Consider the following 24864-nt stretch of genomic DNA (forward strand, 5'->3'; position numbering starts at 1 on the left):
AGGGAGGACCATTTCCAAAGTCTCATAAAGCTCATCCCGAAAAAAAGTAAGATCATCTCATTTTGCAACTGTAGATATCATAGCTCACGTAGGATTCTAAAATAGTATTTGTACTGCAGTAATTCTATTGAAAAAAAAATCTAAAAAAACTGAGTACGATTGTTTTTAGCAGCCTCTTTTTATCACTAGACTGACCATTGCACAGTGGTCCACGAACCAGATTTACGAGGAAAGATGCATTCAACGCCTTCAATTAATTTTCTAGACAAATATGGTGTTCTACAATGTTGTCCCTAATAATAAAGCCCTCTTTAAAATGTGCATGAAAATTAGGGTGGTCCATATTTTCAAAGAAATTGTAATCAAACTTTTTTATTTTCAAGAAAAACTGTATACTTTCTTCGGGAAAGTTGTAGATCTATCAATTTTGAGAAAGTTTACTGAAGACTCTCTCTCGTTTGTCGGGTGAAGATCACTGCGTCCAGATTTTAGAACTATTGTGATATACCCTATTGCTGTGAGGTACGCAAGTTATCTCAGTAACATATTCGTCACTGAGATACCTTGGTATCGACTGAACTCAAGACCAGCTATTATTGATGAATAGAGATCCTGAGTTACAGTATGTGACTCCCCCATTCTGGCGAGACTAGCTTTATGAAGCCAACCACGTCCTTGGGAGATAAGATCCATATGTCAGCAGGCCCTAAAAATGGCTTGATGAGAACTTTGAACCTACGTTGAGTGAGTGCACTGCAATAGCAGAGGATGTGTTCTGATGTTTCCCTTTCCTCGTCACAGAAGCGGCATTCAAGGTTTGGATTGCTCCGATCTTTTGTAGATAGTATCTGCAGGGGCAGTGTCCAGTTATTAGACCGGTGTAGATGTTGAGATCCCTTTTGTTGAGACCTTATAGTTGTTGGGTTTTCTTGGGGTTAATCGTTACGAGCCTTTTGGATTGGCTCGTATGGGGAAGTGCATTCCAGTTTGATGTGATTTGACTGACCATATATTTGTTCAGTTCCATTTTTACAGAGCAGTCTGAGATCCCGCAGAAGGGCTCAGGGCCAATGAACCTTTCATTAGATCCATTCCTGGCTACAAGTGTAGTTATTAAGCGACTTAAGTGCCGCTTGGCTCTCAGAGAAAATACATATTTTTGCAAACCTATACTTTCTCCTCAGGCATAATAACACGCTTCTAATATTGCATATATTTCCGCCTGAAATACTGTGGGCTACTGTCCTAAGTGGACAGAGATTTTTGTTCTAGGGCCATAGATTCCGGAGCCTGTCAGATTATTCATTTTCGAACCATCTGTGAAGAAATTTATAGAGCCTGTTGGAACGCTGGGTCCACCTCCTTCCCAGGCGGGAAGGAATGAACACATCGTAAGGTAAGTCATAATTGACTACCGTTTCCATCCAGTCACTACAAATTCCTATTGCGGGATTTATGGCAAATTCATTTAATATGCTGAGGTGACCCGTAAGGTCTCCCGACAGCAGTGTTTTTGATCTCTTTAACCTTAGAGCACTTTTTTTCCGCTTCCAGCTTTATGAATTGATCTAACCGGGGCAGGTGAAGCATTGCGTCTAGGCAAATATACTATATTAACAATATAGGTCACTCTTACGATTTTTTGGCGACACCTTTTTAGTGAATGTGGCGCCACCAAGCGTCAGAAGAGGTACTACTACACACTAAATGCATGCGCTATCCGAATGACGTTTATTCTATCGAACTGTCATTGCATGATGGGGATGCCCATTTCTTCTGAAATAATCGATTAACGTTAATCGATTTTTTTTCAACTATACTCAAATTAGAACAAATTTAATTCTCTCTTAAACAATTTTTGGCGTATATTACCGTTGCAGCACCAAATCGAAGTCGCGACTCGCGACATGCGAAATAACTTAAACCCTTTTTAAGGCAGTGGCAACTATATTGCCACCTTATACACATATTTTTTTCTGTTCGTTTAGAAAAATTTTACAACTTCTGTTTTAACTGATGGACACATTAGGCCTTTGTGAACACTCATGATTTTTTTGAGCCATAACAAATATGAATGGGCTTTTTTAGAACAAAATGTCTGTCCAAAAACTTCCACTTTTGGGTGCATAAAGGTTTTTAAGCTCGAACTTCTGTTGTGGTCAGCAAATTGAAAATCAAATGATGGGGAATAAAAGGCCCATGTTCCGTATATTTGTGGACAACATTTCAACTTGATTGCTTCATTACTTTTAGGAACTCAGCTATTTGAAAAAATGTACTATTATAAATGGGCATGTAGTAAAATTGCCATATCGTCCAAATTGATTGACCAATCGACTTCAAATCCACACATGTAACTCATGAATATTGGGGCAATAACTTATCAAAAAATCAGCATGATTGATAAACGCATCACAAAATAACAACATTTTAAACTTTGTTGGCAAAAAGTTGAAATTTAGATCAATTTTTTTCATGCAAAATCGACCATCGATTTTTTTGAAAATAAAATCGTATTTGTTCATTACACCACATGTGCTTTATATTCCAATCTAGAACGAGTTGATTCCGTGCCTAGTTTTCTCGGCCTTATAAAGGGTTAAAGGGGCTGTCCATAAACCACGTGGTCATGAGGGGGGGGGGGGGGTTCGGCCGATGACCATTTTGTATGGATGATTAAAAAAATTTGTATGGACTAATGACCACGCGGGGGGGGGGGGGTGGGTTTGAGAAGTCCTAAAAAAATGACCACGTGGTTTATGGACAGCCCCAAACTGATAAACGTACATAACAGACTAAAACACAGAAGACCCTAAACGAGCTTTCCGTTAGCGAGTTATGAACGGTATTTTCTCCGGAAATTACACAAGAATTTTCTTGTGGGATCCCTTTAAGAATTGCACCCTGGATTGTTTTTCTCCAAGATTCCTACAGAAGCTCTTGGGGGATTCCTCCTAGAAATGATTCTGGAACTATTTTTGGAACTCCTTTCGGGATTGCTTAGGGAGAGCGCTCCAGCGTTCCTCCTCCATCCTCCAACATTTTTTTTATCAAATTTCTCAAGCAGTTTTGAAAAATATCCTCCAGATATTCGTTCAGGTTTTTTTTTTCAAAAGTTCCTTCTGGGATTACATATCTCCATGAATAAAACGCAATCAGTGAAGCACTAGATTTGTAGTAATAAGCTGAATTTTTGTATAATGAGAAAGTAAATTCTCCGTTATTGCAATAAAATGGTAACTGCAATAATGGTAATAAAATGCAAGGGTTTTATGACTGCTAGACTGATTTGATGTTGTTTGAGCAAAACTTTGGATAACTGTGTTGTTGTATTCTCATTTATTGCAACTTCAACAACATAGTTCTTCAAAGTTTTGCTGAGGCAGCATCACCGTTTTAATGCAGTAACGGAGAGTTTAGCATCTCACCACACAAAAAACCAACTCATTACTACAAATCTAGTGTTCACTTATTCCTTCTGGGAATCCTCGATAAAGTACTTCTGAAGACATTCCAAATTTATAGAAATCTCGGAAGGAATCACAAAAATAATTCTTGGAGGATTTCTGATACTTTAAAGAGAAAACTTCTGAAGGAATCCTGGAAAGATCCCTCGAAAAATATTAATTAAATTGTTCATATAAAATAGCGTTGGAGATTTATAGAGTCACTTCATCCCAGAAGACCTTGTGGAAATCCTCAAAGGACGGAGTGAATTCCAGAAGAAACTTCTGGAGGAATACTGGTATAAATCCCGGGTGAAATTCCTAGAAGGAGGAATTTTTGAAGGAACTCTTGGATAAATCACTGAAACAACTTTGGAAGAATTCAAGAAGGAACTCTGGGAGGTATTCGTAAAAAAAAACTCCTGAGGGAATCGTTTAAGGAGCTTCTGCAGGAATCCAAGAAATACTCCAAGAAACTCCTATGAGGAAATCCTATAAGGAACTTCTTAACGAATCCAAGAAGAGAATTCTTGAGGATTCCTAGAATTAATTCTTGAAGGAACATCAGGAGAAATTGCTGGAGTAATTTCAGTAGGAGCTCCTGGGGGTCCCTCGAAGAACCTCAGGAGAAATTTCAGAAAAAAAAACTTTAAATCAATCTCTGAAGGCACTCTTGGATGAATTTCAAAACGAACTCCTGAATGAATCTCTGAAAAAAACTCAAGGAGGAAACCAAGGGGAATGACATATCCTTTTTCTAATTGGAAAATCCGCATTTATCCGTTCCTAACCATTGCTAACCGCTGCTAACTGAGCCGCAGGCGCAAGAAAACCGATTAGTTCTGAATAAAACTATCAGTATTCGAATAAACTCACAGTTCACTTCGGAAGAACAACGAAATTAAATATTTTCATTCTCAGGTCCGACCCCGGAGCTTATTTTTTGTAAGCACGGAATGGATGCAATGTCTTGCACTCTGCCACAAGAAATTTGACGTGCACTTCTCGCGCTTAGTATCATACGGGCGTATCTATTGCTTATCCAGAGAAATCATCCAACCTGGCGGAGTGAAGAAGACAAAGAAAACCTGTTCCGCGAACGTCAAACTGCTGCACACTTCAAAAAGTGTGCACACAACATTGCAACAAAAATAAATAGATGAAAATCTAAATTATGTTTAATGACGTTCAGCTGCATACAAAAGTGCTGAAACTACACTTAATATAGTTTAAAAATAAGTTACATATTGTGGCAGCAATTGTGATTACATAAACCATAAATGAAACAATTTTCATTATTTTTGAATTTTATGGCAACCAAGTGAGTGAGAGCTTTTTAGCGTGCACCGAGCACTTTTGACGTTTGCGGAACGACTGCGGCGGTCGAAATCACCGCAACCCCATTGGATTTTTTTTCTATTTTACCGCAATACAATGATCGATTTCTTTCGATCTCGATGGTTGAATGTTCACTGGTTGGGGCAAAACCCAACTAAAAAGCACTGTCAATGTCAAAATAGATGTCAAAACGAGTTTGACGTCTGACTGCCGTCGCATCACAGCTCCTGTATACAGAACGTTTGCGCAAGTATGTGAGTTTTGATCAGTTGTCAGTTGCCCCAACGAACGAACACGATTCGCTAATCGGGGCACAGACCCAACCAGCGAATCCGGACTGTATAACCGTGTCCACTGCGAGGCCAAGTTCAACAAATTTTGAGGGTGAAATTTTTAAATTTCGAAGTTAAACGATTTCGGTTACTTTACAATGAGGGAGCATTCAAATTCTTCTACAGATATTGATTATTTTACAGCTAAGTAGACTATTTATATTCGTAGATGTCATCTAATGAAATATTATTTTGTTTGTGTACCTATATTGTAAATCGATTATTTATTAATCGATTATTTGGGAACAAAAAACTTCGACACCCCTAACATCTTTTTTTCGAGTAATGTCACCTTGCACGGTAAACTAAAATTGATCAAAATTCAATTATTGACTTTTTCTGACAACAGGTGGTGCTGTAATCATTCGTAAACGGCGTCTCCATGTCGTTGTATGTGAAAACACGAAGTGACCTATATTGTTAATATAGTATATTTGGTCTAGGGCCAAAGTGGGTGTACTACGAACTGCACCAGTGATGGCTATGCAAGCGGTGCGTTGGATTTTGTTGAGCTTAGCCCTTGCAGCAGCCTCATTAGTTTTAGGCCACCAGACAAGGTAAGCATAAGTAGTCCTGGGACGGACAATGGTTTTATATATCCCCATGATCATACTTGGTTTTAGGCCCCATCTTTTACCCAGGGTTTTTGAACAAACCCAAAGTGTATTGAGACCTTTCTGCACAACTGATTGGAGAAGAAAGTTCCAATTAGGTTTTGCGTCGAGTATGACACCTAGATATTTTACTTCGCTTGAATAAACTAGTTGTGTATGATTCAAGAAAAGGGGATTCAGTTGGACCTTACTCCGTTTGGTGAAAGGGATAATGGAAGTTTTTGTAGGATTTATGCCTAGTTGTTCCTTTTGACACCAGGAAAAAGTGTGATTTAGGGCAGATTGCATTCTTTCCACGATAACACTTTCGAATTTGCCTCGTACAATAATGACATCGTCATCAGCATATCCAACCACTTCGAAGCCTCTTCTCTCTAAGCTGTCTAGAAGCTCATCCACCACCAGTGACCACAACAAAGGAGAAGCACTCCGCCTTGCGGACACCCCCTTGTTTCTTTAACAGTAATGTATGAACCGCTAAGCTCAGAGGAGATTTTTCGATTAGCTAGCATAGGATGTACTCAGGTAACAATGCATGGGTCGAATTTTCTCCTCAACATTGCTGACCCTGTAGACGAATAAGAAGCGTTATCGAATGCGCCCTGAATATCAAGAAATGCTACAAGAGCAATTTCTTTTGCATTGAGTGTTTTTTTTCGATCTTTTGAACTACCGTATGTAGTGCCGAGATCGTAGATTTTCCACTTTGATAAGCGAATTGGTTTTTTGACAAAGGCATTGCTTTCATAAATTTGTGATTTATGTACTCGCATAGTACCTTTTCCATAATTTTGAGCATTACAGAGGATAAACTTATCGGCCTGAATGCTTTGGGGTTGGTTTTATCTCTCTTTCCTGCCTTTGGAATGAAGACAGCCCGGATTTGACGCCAATCGTTGGGTATATGCCCCAAAATCAGACTCGCCCTAAAAATCTCAACCAAGGGTGGAACCAGTGTTTTCTCCTCTTTTTGGATCAACGCTGGGAATATTCCATCCATGCCAGGAGACTTAAAGATCTCACAGCCCTCTCAACCCTGGCCCGAGTGAAAGCTTCCTTTGCAACCTTTATTGCGTCTTTTTTAGATCCAGAAACCCATGATTGGATCTCTTGTGGATCTGAGACAGCAATTCCAGTGCCTTGGTCGCCGATGCTCGACTCAGGGATTGAATCAGGGAAGTAGATCTTTAACAATTCGCTCAGTGTATCGCTAGGCTCTACAGTGAGCGAACCATCCGTCTTTCGAAGGCTACCCACACCATTGGAGTGGTCTTTTGAAAGAGTTTTTTGGAGTCTGGCCACTACGGGTGTTTTCTCTATGCTTTCACACATTAGAATCCACGATTTCTGTTTGGCTGACCTTATTTCTTTGTTGTAGTTCGTCAGGGCCTTTCTGTATAGGCTCCAATCGCCGGTTCGCTTGGCACGGTTGAATTCCCTACGCGCAGTTTTCCTAAGCTTCTCAAGAGTTTTATTCCACCATGGAACGTCTCTACTCGAGCTAGTTGATTTAGTTGGACAGCTCTCTTGGTAGGCGTTAAGGATTTTGTTTTTAATGGATTTGGACGCATCTTTAATTGTGTTTGTGTTTGTGTGTTTCGGTGTGTTACGGTGAATATCATTAGGCATTTTTCAAAGGGGCGCAGTATCATAACGTCCGAGGCCATAATGTCCCAGGACTTTATGGCGCGTTTTTCCGGGGCATAACGTCCGAACATACAGATACGCCACAAAGTCCAAGGAAAGAAGGCACATAGGATGTTGTGACGCACCCAAATTTTCGGACGTTATTTCGCAAAAAAACGCGACTTAATGACCGGGACAGTGTGGCCTCGGACGTTGTGATCCGGCCCCGTCCGTGACATTTACATCAAATATTCGAAAAATAGCGGTTTTTCCGCGACTTTCTTGCAAAACTGCTCTAGCCGCACAAGTTTTTCATATACCATATTCTCAGGTTCAGCTTCTAAAATGAGCTGTAGGTGGTTGAATTTAGATATGACGAAATGAAATTTACAGCACTGCGCTTACGCCAATAAATTAAAAAAATATAAATAAAAATTAAATGGTGTTTGTCACGATTTGGCTCGAGAACGCGTCAACATATCTACACAATTCTTTCACTGTTGCATTCGCGCAGGGCTCCGACGTGTTTTAGGAAAATTTACTCACTCACGGTCGATTTCCAAGACAAGAACTAAAAAAAAAATGGAAGAATCTGAAATTCAATTTTTTTTTTAGGTGATTTTTGTTAGCGCTGGATGTCAAAAAACACAGTAGGCAGGCAGTATGTCGTTTTCCGGGACAACCATACTGTAAGACGATGCCCACCAATGCGGGAAAAACTCCAAATTGGCAACTCCCATCATGGCCGAACCCCTACAATCGTTGCGTAATACCCCGAACAGACATGTGATACGAGTGTGATTCCTGTACAACGGTACGCAGTGTCAAGAAAATTCTGACAAGACTGACTTGAACTGAGAGAATTTTCAGTATGGCACTCATTTCAAGCGCAATTGTACAGTGATTCTTGTATCACATGTGTGTCATAAGTATAAAACTGTTGTTCCGTCCTGCGTTGATGCTGACATTGGTCCCATTCGTTTGCCCGAGACCAACAATTTGAAAAGATTACGTCAAAGCCGCGAGGGAAAAATTAGACACATATGGAAGATGGAGGGGCATGGTTGGAAGTGTCGCGAAACTCCATTATCTGAAAAGAAGGGAGAGTTGAATATTCTTGGCATTCCTTGAAACTTGAACCGAAACATTGTCACTGGCAATTCTAAAATGCGAGCCCCAAGTGAAACAAAAAGTAGATGGCATTAAATAAACAAAAACGTCAGAAAATTTGCTCCGGAAAAACCTGTCAATCATCCAGGAATTTGTTCAAGTATTCTACCAAAAGTTCCGCTCCATGATTTTTTTTAGGAATTCCTAAACATATTTTCCCAGGAATTGTTTTAGGGATTACTCTTGAAATTCCTCGATGGTTTTCTTGAGGGACTTCTCTAGGAACTCCTTCAGAGATTTCTTCAGGAGCTCTTGAGTGATTCCTGCAGAAATTTCTTCAGGATTTTTACCTAGAATTGTTTGTGGGATTTTCGCGGATTTTTTAAAGGAATTTATCCATAAACAACATCATGGATTCTTCCACACATTCCTTCAGATTTTTTTCAGGAATTCTTCGGGGATTCCTCTAAGATTTCCTTCCTGAATTCTATGGGTATTTTTCAGCAAATCTTTGTGGATTTTTTATTGCCGTTACTGTGAAGTTTTCTCCAGGAACTCCTTCAGCAATGACTCCTCAAATTCCTTCAGGGAATTCTCCAGGAACTTCTCCATGGATTTCTGGAGAAACTTCTTCAGGGACTCCTACAGGAACTCATTCGGAGATTTCTCTAGAAAGTCTTTGTTGGGTTTTCCTGGAACTCCTTGTGTGATTTCTACATAAACTCCTTTAAGGATTCCTCCAGAAATTCCTTACGTGATTTCTCTAGGAACTCTTCGGGAATTCCCCCAGGAATTTGAGTTTTTTTTGTGGGCACATTTTCAAGGATTTTTTCCTGTAGTCTCTTGAGGGATTTTCCCATAATCTTTTTCAGGGATTCCTCTAGGAACTCCTTCACTTAATTATCCGGGAACTATCTCAGGTATTCTTCTAGGCATTTTTTCAGGGTTTTTTCCAGGAATTTTTGCGGGTTTTCTTCTTCAAGGATCCCTCCAGGAACTCCTTCAATGATGTTTATAGGAACTCTTTGGAGGACTCCCTAGAACTCCCTCAGGGATTCCTTCACGAACTTCTTCAAGGATTTTTCCAAGAATTCTTAGAGGTATTTCGCCTGGAGTTCTGAGGATTTTTTTTTCTAAAATTTCTTGAGAGATTCTGCCAGAAACTTCTGCAGGGATTTCTTTATTCAAGGATTTATTCAGGGAGTGCCACACGAAAATCTTCTCGAAATCCTTCAGGGATTTTTTTCCTCAAATTCCTTCAAGAATTTCTCCAGAAATTACTTCAGGGATTTCTCCAGGAACTCAAATGTGGATTACTGCAGGAGCTCTTTAAGGGACCACTTCTGGGATTCATCCAGGAATTACTTGAGGAAATTTTCACGGAATTCCTTCACAAATTCCTCCTGAAATTCTTTGGGATTTTACCAGGAAGTTCTCTGAGGATTTTTCCTGATTTTTTTTGAGAGACTCCTTCGGGAATTTCTTCAGGAATTCTTCCATGAGTTCCTTCGTGGGTTCATCATGAAGTTCATCCGAATTGTAGGATGAACTTTCTTTTGTGATTTCTCCAGGAACTCCATCAGGAGCTCGTCCAGTAGTTCGTTTTGTGATTCCTCCATGAGTTCCTTATGTGCGCTCTCCTGAAATTTCTTCAGTGATTCCCCCAGGAGTTTTTCCAGGGAGTTCTTCAGGAACTCCTTCAGGGATTCTCCTAGCAGTTCCTCAAGGAGCATTTTTCAGGAATTCTTGGAGGGGATCTTTCAGGGATTCCTTCAAGGATTCCTCCTTGAGTACACTCAGGGATATTTCTAGGGGTCCCTTTGGGGACTTCCCTAGAAGTCCTCTACTATGAGATTTACTTCGGGATTCCTTTAGTTGAAACGTCTTTCGAACGACTTATCAGTATAAACAGACTTTTCTGCACAATATCGTCTTACAGTAGCACAGCTTCATCTTCCGTAAAATACATTAGTTCGGAATTTTCCGTAGCATGTGCCAGTACCTGTCTGCGTATTTCATTTCGTCGTCACTGGAATCAAAAAAATCGAGCAGAACACTTGAGGTAGGTCGGCCCCAAAGGCACGTTCTCCTTCATTTGGGAAATTTGTACCATCAACTTTCTTGGGCATAGAGAATCTTCGTGCCTGCTACACGATATACTTATACTGAATGGTCATTTGCAGAGAACGCTCTCAGTGAATAACTGCGAAAGTGCCCATAGAAGAAGCTGAGAAGCAGGCTTTGCCCCAGTTGACACGTTACGTCAAGAAGAATAGCAAGTCTGGAAGAATTCATGTTCAATGATCAATATATTTCGTAGTACCGAAAATTTGACTCTCCGTGTGCTCTGTTTACGATATGAAGTACTACTACCAACCACCGGTGGGGAGATAAGGTGTCAGCTATTTTACCAACGATGATGTTAATGCGCGGTGCGAAAACTACGCACCGACTTACTACGCACTAGTGGGGATAGTCTAAATGTGTCGCCGGTGCCTTACGGATTTCGGATGTCGAAAACATACACTGTAGAATTGTGGTCTAGAACTAACTTTATTACTAATGCTAAGCCTTATATATATGAATGAATGTACAATACATTCTACCTGATTTTGACCCATTATCTTTTGGGTCCCTTTCTTGTTATCTCTACTTTTTTATCACCGCCACTATCGCTGCGTCACTTTTTTGTTACAATTTATGAGTCTCTTTCGTCGTCCTTCGTAGAAGATTAGTTTATGACGTAATTGTCTTAGGTAGCAGAGAATTATCAACTATACGCATATTGCAACTAACAATATGCCATGCGGTGCGCTGTATAACTAAACGAAAATGACAACTTGAGTTTGAAATGCAAATTGATTGATTCGCGTTCGTTACACTAAAAACATAAAATTTATCTAAATTAACCCTCACGTACCCGACCCCCGACAACTCATTTGCACTTAAGTGGCCATGTAATATTCGGAACCATTCCGGAGATATTCCGGATTTAACTGGGGTTAGGGGGTGGAAGAGAGCTCTGTTTTGCCAAATGGCTGAAAGTGATTATTTCATGTGTTATTGTGTTTGAAAGGCCAACGCGGAACCTGTTCCAGGTATTCCGGAGGGACCATATCGGTTGATACATACTTGACTTCAGTCAATTTTTCCTGCCCCATTCTCTCGAAACGTATCATGAAGATTGATACGTCGCACGGCATGTTTTGGTTGCAAACCAGAATTGTCGCCGATGACACCCCCGTGGAACTTGTGCTAGATGTTCCGGGGTGGCCATATTAGTTGATACAGACTTCAGTCTATCGTTTCTGACTCAGTCATTCGAAATCATGAAGATTGATATGTCGCACGGTATGTTTAGGTTGGAAACCAGAAGTGTCCTCAATGAGGCCCAGCGGAACCTGTCACGGCGATCCGGATGGGTTAACTTATTGAAATTTTTCGCTGAAAATCGATAATTCAAACTCAATAACCAACGAAATAATCAATTTTAGCCATTTGGTCAACCCCCTGACCCCAGAACAATCTGGAATATCCCCGGAATGGTTTCGGATATTGCATGGCCACTGGAGTATAATAAACTAGCACCAATTTATGATCGATTGAGGGCAACTTCAGAAAAATCGGATGAAAATTGACGAAATGCCAGCATTTTGAAAATGAGTTGTCGGGGGTCGGGTACATTAAGGTTAAAACCCCTTGAAAAGTCACTGAAATCCCCGTAATCCCGTAAAAACGCCAACGAAACCTGTTGGAGACCCCCCCCCCCCCCCCGGCGATAGCTATTTGTGACTTTTGTTTTGTTTTTTTTTTTTCAGCATGGAAACTGAAAATTTTTTAGAATGCTCAACAGTTTTGTGGAATTTTTTTGGGATATTGGAAATATTGTAAAGATTATTACAATTTTTCTGGAAACTTTGTTTTATTCCTCCGATTTTTCCCTATATTCAAGAATTATGTCGAATATTCCTCCTGGATTCTACAAGGATCCCTCCAAAAAAATTTCTGTAATTTCTCCTGAACTTCCTACAGGACTTTCACCAGAATTTTTTGCAATATTTTTTTTTCTTAAATTCCTCTATTTCTCTAAGGATTCCGTCAAAAACTACTTATATGTTTATCAAGTGACTTTGTCATAAAATTCTTCTAGAAATTCGTCAACAGATTTGGTCATGAACTTTTCCATAAATGACTTCAAAAATCTTCCAGAAATTTCTCCGGGTGTTCTTCTACGGAATTTTTCATGGATTTTTAAAGAATCCTCTAGAAATTCCTCAAGAATACTGCATAAAATCCATACAAGGATTTCTTCAGAATTTCCTGTGATCATTAGTCCTGAAGTTCATCTTAAGATTTCTCTGAAAATTGCTTTGAGGATTTCACCAGGAGTTTTTCCGAAAGATTCTCCAGGAGTTTTTCAAAAGATGCTGCCAAGAATTCTAATAATTGTCGAATTGTTGCTGTAATTTCAAAACTTGTTACTGTTGTGAAAGTGTGAAAAATTAGCCTAAGTGAAAATTCACGAATAAAAAGAAATTAAAAAAAAATGTTACTGTTGTGCTATTGCTGATAAGTGGATCAATACTACAACAATAACTAAACTTGTACTTCAACAAAACATGTTATTTAAATGTAATTTAGTTAATGTATATCAATAGCTTGATTTTAACAAAATGAGATTATCCAACAAAATTTGTTATGGAAAAGCTATGCCTTGATAATTCAATAATAACACTAGTTTACAAAATCAAATGAAAGTCGTGAACTTCTGTCAACGACCAAAATTTTTGAAGCACAATTTAATTCGGATTTCGAAACCGTGCTTTAAAAAATTTAAAGTAGAGCAGTTTTTGAGTTTTAGCTCAATATCGAGTTTTACAACTTTTAAAAATATGGAATTTACTGAAATTCAAATATCTTGCGTTTTGTTCAACCAATTTCAAATATTTTTCCACGAATTAAAAGCTGAATACAATACCATTTGATCATCTGAATGCCGGTTTTGCGTCAGATTGATGAAATTCAAGATATTGGCGAGTTTTATGGCCGATCTCCTTAAATTTTAGCCAAATTTCCAAAAATATATGAAGAAATATATTTTTTTCAATAAGAAAAAAACAATCTAAAAATTCTTTCTCGACGTTTATTTAACATACAATATGTAGGCAAGTTACAGTTAAAAATTCAGCTCAATCGGAGCATTGATTACGAAGAATGAGATGTGTGAAGTTAGCGACGTTGCTTAAAAATAGAACAAAAATCGATTTCAAATCATCAACCTTGTATGAAAAGTCGAAAAAATTTCCGCTCTACTGTAATTTTTTTCCTTTGCGTTTTTGAACTCAGGGCATGATTCTACACCAAAAATGATCATCAGCTTACCGAGTTCAAAAATGCTGTAAACTAGTGTAACATAACAAGATATAAAAACAGGTTTTGTGATTTCGTAGTTATTAACTTGCTATTCTCCTCTGCTCGGGCCTGTAACAACCCCCTGAAGCCCATTCGAACCCCTTTTTTGGAGGTCTCTGGGAGCTTTCTGAAAATTCCCTTGGTCTCATTTCAAACGCACCCCCATCAGCCAATGCATTGACTTAATACCATTGCAATGGCATAAAAAGAGGTTCCAGTCCAGTGTATACTTTCCCCTGCCCTACGGATGAACTCAGCTGGCATCGTAATTAACCCGAAATGTGTGAGCCACTAAAATTGCACTTCAAGAATAAATGGAGTTTTTGTGTACCTTTATTGGCTTGGCCTTTTCCTTAGACAAGTTCGTCACGAGATTAGAGGGACCCTTATTTTTAAAGATCCATGTGCAACTTATAACAAACTGTTCACATGAATCACGAAATCACAGATTATATTTCACTAATAAATAGTTTGGTATAGTCTTCAATAGTTGTCATAAATTATATATTTCGTATACGACTGAGGCGACCTGTTTTTATTTATTACTTCTTGCATTCTTACACAATCCTACGGAAATAAAACGCTGAGTAGGGTAGTCTTCGCCCTCGTTAATGCTTAGCAAAGCATTGTGTTTGGATTAGTAATTTTCATCCTTCACCGACAACACCGTAATCCAAAGCAAATGTTTGTTTGACATGATAAAACATTTATTATTTTAATACACAGCGATTCCGTTCCGTTCTAAGCATATAGCATTTCGCAAAACCCACATGCAAAGGCAGTGAATCCTTGCCAGATTGCAGAGCCTGCCTTCCGGAGGACGCTCGCTGGAGGTTTCTCAGCTCGTGCATTATTTTATCGAAGTTATTCCGCTAACTTTGACATGCGAAAAAGAACGTCTCATGACTCAGGCAAACGGCATGGCCATTATGAAAGGATGTCACCGTGCTTGACTGGTGCGGGTTTGTTTACTGCTAACCTAATTCCGAAACTGTTGGGATAGGCAGCAAGCACAATCTTGTGGCCGAATAGCCCACACGTCGTCGTTACGGGAAACTGATGGCACGTGGTCTGCCAGAAGGTTTCCCTTCGTGCGCGCGGCAATTTTCAAGGTCGCCGTCGTCGTTCAAATCGTTGATGAACGTTGGCAACCCCCGGGCCCCGGTTCGTTCGATAGCAACAGAGACAAGCAGCCTTCCCACACCGGGTAAGCTAGTGATAGAGAGAAAGAGGCGTGATCGATATCGGAACATCGTTCGTTGTTGATAAAAGTTTTACGGCCAGAAATAGCTGCCGATTCGATACGGTGCGCTTCCTTGACATGAATCCGAATTATATTCATAAATCAGAAACAATAAGCCTCGAACTCAGTTTCTCGTCCGACGCGGGTACTCAAATTGAACGGTAATCGGTTGTTGGGAGCTATCTCAAATCTACCGGAAGTGAAAATGATTCTACAACGATGTAAACTTATGTGTAAACACATGTGAGGTGTGTCGTGTGTGATAGAGGGTGTCAAGTGGTACTGGAAGCCATATCTACCCGCTTATTGCGAAAGGGTCGTCCGAAGGATAAATAGGCTTTAGACACGCAATCATGACCGTGCTATAACAGTGCGGTTCAATTTTTCAACTTAGTTTTCAAAGAGGGGTGAAAATTCCACTTATCATTCCGGTGTCATAACTTAACTTGTAGTGTCAATCCGGAGACACTACGAGACTTACTTACTAAATTATAAGGGGGATTCACAAAAATGGTTTTGCTCTTCGTCGCTCATTCTATCCCTGATAAGATTTTATGTCTCCACTAATATATGAACTTTCATTTTCATTCATTTAGTATTGCATCAAATTCAAGACAAAACTGAATCAACAACGTCAAGTCATGCTCCACTTGGTCCGCCCATCGTGCTCTCTGCGCTCCACGCCTTATTGTACCAACCGGATCAGTTGCAAACACCAGCTTTGCAGGGTTGTTGTCCGGCATTCTTGCAACATGCCCTGCCCACCATATCCTTCCGCCTTTGGCCACCTTCTGCATGTTGGGTTCGCCGTAAAGTGCAGCGAGCTCGTGGCTCATCCTTCTCCACACACCGCCGAAGATCGTCCTTAGCTCGCGTCGCTCGAAAACACCGAGTGCTTGCAGGTCCTCCTCGAGCATGGTCCATGTCTCGTACCCGTAGAGGACTACCGGTCTTATTAGCGTTTTGTACATGGTGCATTTGGTGCGTGGTTGAATCTTTTTCGGCCGCAGTTTCTTCTGGAGCCCGTAGTAGGCCCGACTTCCGCTGATGATGCGCCTCCGAATTTCACGGCTCACGTTGTTGTCAGCCGTCAGTAAGGATCCGAGGTAGACGAATTCCTCCACCACCTCGAAAGTATCCCCGTCTATCGTAACATTACTACCCAGACGGATCCGGTCGTGTTCGGTTCCGCCTATCAGCATGTACTTTGTTTTTGAGGCATTCACCACCAGTCCGACCTTTGCTGCTTCGCGTTTCAGGCGGGTGTACAGTTCTGCCACCGTTCCAAATGTTCTAGCGATAATGTCCATGTCGTCCGCAAAGCACACAAATTGACCGGATTTTGTGAAAATCGTTCCCCGGCTGTTGAGCCCGGCTCGTCGCATCACACCTTCCAGCGCGATGTTGAAGAGTAGACATGAGAGTCCGTCACCTTGTCGCAGTCCCCGGCGAGATACGAATGAACTGGATAGTTCACCCGAAACCAGAGTTTCCCGTTGCTCATGTGTACATAAATGTGACAGCGAGCCTCCCACCAAATTGTCTCCCAGCTCTTCAAAATCGCAGTTTGCTGCGCTGCTAGGAGGCTCACGAAAATCTGGTGGGTGCGAGCTAGGCACATAGCTCCCGGGGAGCTCGTCTCATGCGCTGCGTGAGCTGTTGGTATCTAAGGTGAAAAACATCTTCTTGGTAACGAAGAACCTCAACAACTTTTTCCGTACACAACTCAGGTGTCTGGTTGGCCTATGCGATACGACTAGGGACTCTCAATGCAAAGGTCAAGGTTTCAATTCTCGTTCGTTCAGGAAGTTTTTGTCATGAAATTTTCTAATTTAACCAGCGCATGAGACGAAGCTCATGAGACACATCTTGAGAAAAATGAGGCACACAACTTTCAGTCTCACAATGTACAGTGCTCCTGGGAGCTCGCTTGCAATGTGGCTCCCGTACATGGGACTACAGCACGTGTACATTAACTCTGCCCGAAACCCTTACGCAGTTTTGCACACCGTCCATCGTTGCTTTAATCAGTCTAGTCAGCTTCCCAGGAAAGCCGTTTTCGTCCATGATTCTCCATAGCTCTGCGCGGTCGATACTATCGTATGCCGCTTTGAAGTCGATGAACAGGTGGTGCGTTGGGACCTGGTATTCACGGCATTTCTGGAGGATTTGCCGTACGGTAAAGATCTGGTCCGTTGTCGACCGGCCGTCGATGAAGCCGGCTTGATAACTTCCCACGAACTCATTTGTTTTAGGTGACAGACGACGGAAGATGATCTGGGATAGCACTTTGTAGGCAGCATTCAAAATAGTGATCGCCCTGAAGTTCTCACATTCCAAATGGTCGCCTTTCTTGTGAATGGGGCAGATTACCCCTTCCTTCCACTCCTCCGGTAGCTGTTCGGTTTCCCAGATCCTGACTATCAGCCGATGCAGACAGGTGGCCAACTTTTCTGGGCCCATCTCGATGAGTTCAGCTGCGATACCATCCTTACCAGCTGCTTTGTTGGTTTTGAGCTGGTGAATGGCATCCTTAACTTCCCTCAGCGTGGGAGTTGGTTCATTTCCGTCCTCCGCTGCACTGGCGTCGTCGTTCCTTCCGTTGCCGTGAGCTCCCGTGCCTACGTTCTCCACGCCATTCAGGTGCTGATCGAAGTGCTGCTTCCACCTTTCGATCACCTCACGTCCGTCCGTCAAGAGGCCTCCGTCTTTATCCCTGCATATTTCGGCTCGCGGCACGAAGCCGTTGCGGGATGCGTTGAGCTTCTGATAGAACTTCCGTGTTTCTTGGGAACGGCACAGCAGTTCCATTTCTTCCAGGTGGCGCTTTTTCTCCCGAAAGAGACGGGTCTGCTGTTTCCGCTTCTGTTTATAACGTTCCACGTTCTGTCGAGTCCCTTGCTGCAGCATTACCGCCCTCACTGCGTTCTTCTCCTCCAAAACCGTTCTGCTCTCTTTGTCGAACCATTCGTTCCGTCGATTCCGTTCCACGTACCCGATGGTGCTCTCGGCTGCGTCGTTGATGGCTGCTTTCACTGTACTCCAGCAATCCTCTAGAGGGGCCTCATCGAGCTCGCCCTCGTCTGGCAACGCGGCCTCAAGATTCTGCGCGTATGCTGAGGTGACATCCGGTTGCTTCAGTCGCTCTAGGTTGTACCGTGGTGGTCGCCGGTACCGTACATTGTTGATGACGGAGAGTTTTGGGCGCAGTTTGACCATCACCAGATAGTGGTCGAAGTTGATGTTGGCGCCACGATAGGTCCTGTTCACGGCAAACGTGAACTATGCTCCATAAAATGTGTTTTGACCACTGTGGACTAGTAGCCGCTTCCTTTGTGCAAAAAGTGCGTCCACTGCGTGCAAATAATACTGTCCTGCAGTGATTGCTGCGGCCAGTCTGCTGTTGAGCAGCTGATAATACACGGTCGATGGAAACAATAACCGCCTGTTTTCTATCGCTTCCACGCTCTTTCGCAACAGATTTCGATGGAGAACTATATCTACATCTGTCGTGCCTGCCGTATCCAGTACACTACTACGAGACAGAGTAGTGGTTTTCATACACCTCAGCAAAACCTCCAGCTGAGAGACCCCCCCCACACACCGTTTCTATCACAGTTTCTACTGACTGAGATTGAAGGGAAACATCACAACATCTAGCCAGTACTAGAGTTGATCGCCGATACGGATAGGTCGTAAAAAGCGCATTTGTACAGCGCCCTGCGCGCCTTATCGGTCCAGCTTCATACCGGTAATAGGTGCAGAGTTTGAATTGTGTCATTTTGTATGTATTGTATATAGTTGGTTATACGTAAGAAATAAAGGACATTTCATGAACTATTTACATTGTGCAAGATACTACTGTGAGAAGGCCCGAGTACGGTCACATCTATCCTCGGCGTCAACAGGTCCTGACGTCGATAATGTCAGAGAAGTGCCGTCCGTCAATCAGAACGTGGTCGATTTGAGATTCCGTCTGCTGTGGTGATCTCCAGGTGTAACGATAAGGGAGGCTGTGTTGGAAAAAGGTGTTACGTATGGCCATATTTTTGGAGGCGGCGAAATCAATGAGTCGTAGGCCGTTTCCGTTCGTTTGCTGGTGGGCGCTGAACTTACCAATCGTCGGTCTGAATTCCTCCTCCTGGCCTACCTGAGCGTTTAAATTTCCTATGATGATCTTGACGTCGTGGCTTGGGCAGCGATCGTTCTCGAGTTCGAGCTGCGCGTAAAATGCGTCCATGTCATCATCAGTGCTTCCGAAGTGTGGGCTGTGCACGTTTATTATGCTGAAGTTGAAGAACCGGCCCTTGATCCTTAACCAGCACATTCTTTCGTCGATCGGCCACCAACCGATCACGCGTCTCTGCATATCACCAAAGACGGCTAATAATATTAGCTGTTCCCAGCTCGCGTGTGTTGCCGCAGCTCAGGTAGATGGTATGATTACCTCTAAACGTTCGCACCATGGATCCTGTCCAATACACCTCCTGCAGCGCTACGATGCCGAACCCGCGGTCCTTCAGTAGATCGGGGAGTATGCGGGTGCTCCCAATGAAGTTGAGAGATCGGCAGTTCCACGTACCGAGTTTCCAATCGCAAATCCTTTTTGTTTACTGGGGTCGTTGCCGTTTGTCTCGGTTCATATTATTCTGTTGTTGATTTTCCGTTACAATGGTTTTTTACGGCTGGCTCGTAGGGCCTGACACCAACCCCCTACTTTCCGGAGGACCATAGTGCACAGTTGAGCTTAGAGGCGTTCCCTGGCACTCGGACGTAGATCAGTCGCCCCTAATATTGGGATCAGACTCTGTTTTGAGCCGCTCCTCCTGGAGAACAGACGCTCAGGTTTGCCGAAGCAAACCCCCCATTCCCTGTTAGCCTACGACCAAAGTTCCCACCGGGGTTGGTTACCCGATCTTCCCTAAGGATGCTCATAGTTTCCGGCCGGTACCGCGAACAGGTAGGGATAGGAGTTGCTGGGCAGAGGCTAGTGGATCACAATGGGATCTGAATTGCGCAGCATACCCAGCCTTTACCATGCCACCGCATGTTCTGAAAATGCGTCGAAAGTTGTCGCTGCATTTAGGCGTAATGATGATGATTATGTGATGATGATGATGATGATCATTGACGCCGCACAGTGCTGCGCCCCGTACACAAAAGTGAAGTTAAGTGAAAAATCGACTTAAAAATTTTGTTCAATCTAGTATGCCATGCTGTTCATACATGCTTGAAGTATGTTTCTCGATTATTGTAAGCTTGAAGATCGTGTTTATTATACCAAAAAACCTAGATTACCAAACAGTGTTTTCGTTGTCCATAGAAAAATAATATTTTATAAAACAGATTCATCTTTGGCCTAGCTCAACATTATTAAATGTTTAAGTTTTCAGTGAAAATCAAAATGGAAGGTCTACAACACATTAGTAGAATCTATTTTTTCATTTAGAACGGCAACATATTTCGATATTTTTGAAATTAAAATTTCATAATGTAAGTACTATATGGCGTACAGGAAGAACGACCCCAAAATTCAAATTGATGAAACAAAAAATGACCTCAAAAGACCTCTCTGAATTTTTCACCATGTGTTCTTTATAGTGTCCGCTGAATACTAAATTCGACTCCAGCTGCTTTTATTTGCTAATTTGTTAGTAATCGAGCTTTTTCCGAGTGATGTATTTATAGTCAAAATCAAAGTTATTTTTAAGCAAGTGTTCTCTTCTGTTCCGTTCAAACGAAAAGTGTATCAGTTTATATTGTTCCCTCGTTTCCTCATGAAACTACTGATTTCTACGAAGAATTTGAGGGTAAACCTCAACGATTTCTCCATTTTTTAAAGTATGCAACTGGACAAGAAATGACCAAATGCACGACCTTCAAAAAACAAAATATTCGGTTAGAATAAAGTTTGGTGAATAAGTCATTCTTGCAATTACCTATTTATTATGATCTATATGTTTATACAGTTGCCTAAACTGCATTCTAGAAAAAAAACCAGCAAGATTAATATAAATTGGCGTTTAGGACACTTAAGCGATTATGCATTATACATAGGACATATATGCAAATTGTAGCTTTTATCAAGTTTGTCAACTTCACCGAAGACACTATTGAGAAAAAATGTATGGTACGTTAGTTATGATTTTTGTCCTGCAGTTCCATACATTCGCAGCACTGTGCGCCGTCTCCGTGTCGGTCGTGTCATGTCGGTCACTCACTCCCGATGTGTAGAGCTCCGTCACTCACTGGAAGGCACTCACCCGTGTGGACGCATGACTGCTGTCAACGTGCGATGCGGCAGTTGTTGCTGCACTCCGAATGCGACTGGCTGTTGGGTGCTCTTTCTCTGAACACCCTGCATATTTCAGCTCGCGGCACGAATCCGTTGCGGGACGTGTTGAGCCAGCGGGGCAGCACGGACGTCAACTACGAATAGATGTGCCGTAGTCCACATGAATTTGACATGTTTGGGAAATTGACACTTTTGGGCACTCTGACAGATCTGGGATATGCACGACATTTGCGAATTAGTCATTACCATAAGTTATTACTTAAGTAAGACGTGTAAAGCTAGCAAAAGGTTATCAAAGTTTTAGCGTGCAATCGTTCGAAATTACACGACAAAGCGAAGATAGCAAATAAATCAGTAGGAAATTGTGTAATGCATCAGTTTTCAGCACAAACAATTTTGAACGTGTTTTTGTTGTGAGCTACGGGGATTTTGCCTTTTGCTGCCCCCCCGTGTTGAGCTTCTGATAGAACTTCCGTGTTTCTTGTGAACGACAGTAGTTCTATTTTCTCGCACTCCGCTTCTTCCAGGTGGCGTTTTATTTTCTCCCGAAAGAGACGGGTCTGCTGCTGCTGTTGTTTCTGCATGTAGCTTTCCACGTTCTGTCGGGTTCCTTGCTGCAGCATTACTGCCCACGCTGTGTTCTTTTCCAAAATTTATTTCCAAGAACCCCAGGCGCTCTCGGCTGCGTCGTTGATGGCTGCTTTAGCTGTACTCCAGCAGTCCTCTAGAGGAACCACATCGAGCTCAACTTCGTCTGGTAACGTTATCTTGAGATTCTGCGCGTATGCTGAGGCGACATCCGGATGCTTTGGTCGCTCAAGGTTGTACCGTGGCGATCGCCGGTAACAGACATTGTTGATGACGGAGAGTTTTAGGCGCAGTTTAACCATCACCAAGTATTTAGTGATCGAAGTCGATATTAGCGCCAGAATAGGTTCTGACGTCGATAATTTCGGAAAGTACCGCCCATCAAGCAAAACATGTTCGATTTGTGATTCTTTGTGCTGTGATGATCTCCAGGTGTAACGATAAGGAAAGCTGTGTTGGAAAAGGAGCTACATATACATACGAATGACCATATTCTTAGAAGCGGTGAAATCGATGAATCGTAAGCGTAGTAAGGGCTGCGCACGTTGATCATGCTGAAATTGAAGAATCTGTCCTTCATCCTCAAACTGCACATTCTTTCGTCGACCGGTCATCAAGCGGTCACACACCCTTGCATATCAACCTGGTACTGATTTTCCGTAGCAATTATTTCCAACGGCTGACTCGCAGGGCCGGAAACTATTCCTCTACTTTCCGTAAGACCATAGTTGAGGGATGGTATCTGGCACTTGAGCTAGAGCCCTTCTCTGGCATTCAGACATCGATCGGTCACCCTTAATATGGACAAAAGACGCTGTTGTGAGCCGCTCCTCCTGGACAACAGATGCTCTGGTGAATTATTTTGTTATTTCTTAGCCTCAAACATCAAATCAAGATTTTTAAAAATTCCTTCTAGGTATTTTTTTTCAAAAAATCACCTAGAGATGCAGAATGGCTACAGGAATCGAGCACATGAAAAAGTTTTGAAGGACAAATTTATTTTATAATAACGGGACACCATAAACGGGGAAGTGCTATCGTGCCCCAGTAATCTAACTTCTTGGAGGACTACCTCTGAGAGCTTCTTGCTACTAATCATGCTTCCAATGCTTAAAAAATATCCACTTATTTTGATACAATCGACACTGTAAATAAGCGCATATATCTATCAACTCTTACAATTGAATTACCTTTCCCCCACCCCTAAACATCCATTTCACCAATCAATCTCACGATAGCATCTTCACACGGAAGCACACAAATTAATTGACCCGACAGTCTTATGCCAGTTTCCGCTTTTCCAGTACCGAGAAGTGATGGACCGTTACTCGCCGTGGGGCCGCAAGGGAGGTGGAGCTCCCAACGACACCATCCGCATCCGAAACATCCAGCTGCAGGGCATCTACCCGGAGACCAAGAATGTAAGAGTCAATACATTTGTACAATTCACTTAGTTGTTTATATTAGTACATAGTGCATGGTTTGTGAACCCTTCCGAGTCGAGGGAACCCACCACACCACTCTTGTGTCCCATCCCCTGTTCTTTCAAGTGAATCGATCGATTTGCTAAAATCTAGCTTCCCACCGTTGTTCCTGTTTCGCACCACCACGCTGCTCCCCGGCGACAGGACTTCCGGCAACCGGTGACGATGTCGCGACCATCCAAGGGTGTCAGCGCGGGGGGAGGTGGAGCACCGCTGAGGAACGCTTCCGGACAGATTGTCACGGGGCTGACGGACGATCCGATCATCAGCTTTAACGACGCCAATCGGTACCATGTGGACAATGATTTGCGGTACAAGACGTCACCGGCGCAGAAGGAGTCGTACAAGCGGGAACTGGATCGGATAGTGGCCGAGAAGGAGAACAGGCTGAGAAAGAGCAGGAGTTCGGAGGCGGAAGCGAAGGTGAGGATGAAGTGCGAGAATAACAACTGTGATTGGAATTTAAAAAAAATCTTTTTTTTAGAATGGAGGTCCATGGGGTAAACCAGGACCTGGAGGAAAGCCATGGAGGCCACCCAAAAACGTTGGTCACAATTTCATGAAGTCAATGGTGAGTAAATGGAAGATATGGAGTCTTAACATGCAAACTATTTTATCATATAACGTCAAAAACGGGACATTGGGTCAAAATTCTTCCCTTTGTTAGTCGTTACAACAACATTTTTGTTCTAAATCAATTAGGAATTCGGTAGACACGTTACTTTTCGAATTACCACGGTAGAACAGACAGTTTTTACTGACCGTATCGGGGATCGCATACCATGCTATGTTTTCGGATCCAGTCTCCACGGCGACGTCATACCAGTCTTCCGCGCGACAAAATATCCGATAGCAGGGCCGAGTTGGACACCAGGTCACTGGCATGGCCTACGTAGCCGAAATGAGCACTACCTTTTGGTTGCGACTGACCTAGCCACTTCCGATCCACCTCTGTGTCGTAGACCAATACCAGAATCTTGTATAGGTACTCGGGTAAACCCAGATGTCCCAGACTAAGGAGGAACCCTGCGCAGTGGGGTCGAACGAAGATAAGAAAAATACAGTGGTTGCATCTTGACATTTCTGCTCAAGCACAGTACACCTCTAGTCCCAACTTGGTGCGAAGGCCCTTGAAAAAAAAAATTGCCAGTACTTCCTTAATTATCAAGTCCGCCTGTTGCTCTACAGGACGTACAAACCTGATGTCTATTTTGTCTTGTTGTAGAAGCTCTTAAGTTTATTTGGCTAAGTGGTTGAGGATAAACGGCCATCATAATTTTATCTTTTTTAATTACAATAAACGAAGCGGAATTTCAATAACATTTTTTGGATATTAAATGTTGGCCACTCCATGCCATCAATGTGCGATTTTCAGA

At 42.3% G+C, this 24864-nt stretch overlaps 1 protein-coding gene across 7 annotated transcripts in view; it reads left to right on the plus strand.

Annotated features, from left to right (window-relative positions):
- Nucleotides 1–24864, plus strand: part of LOC109428406 (uncharacterized) — a 45491-nt gene that overhangs the window by 771 nt on the left and 19856 nt on the right. For 3 of the 7 annotated variants that reach the window (XR_009995974.1, XM_029855425.2, XM_029855420.2), the window contains exons 2-4: nucleotides 23294–23425; nucleotides 23582–23911; nucleotides 23973–24059. Coding sequence is in view for 6 of the 7 variants with exons in the window: in XM_029855425.2 (XP_029711285.1) it covers nucleotides 23294–23425; nucleotides 23582–23911; nucleotides 23973–24059 (549 nt within the window). In the remaining variant the exon portion in view is untranslated. Of the gene's footprint in view, nucleotides 1–23282; nucleotides 23426–23581; nucleotides 23912–23972; nucleotides 24060–24864 lie in introns of all 7 variants that reach the window. The other 4 variants (XM_029855422.2, XM_029855421.2, XM_062844249.1 and 1 more) reach the window with 4 other exon arrangements.

The sequence above is a fragment of the Aedes albopictus genome, chromosome 1, assembly GCF_035046485.1.
Source record: "Aedes albopictus strain Foshan chromosome 1, AalbF5, whole genome shotgun sequence".
NCBI classification, from domain to species: domain Eukaryota; kingdom Metazoa; phylum Arthropoda; class Insecta; order Diptera; family Culicidae; genus Aedes; species Aedes albopictus.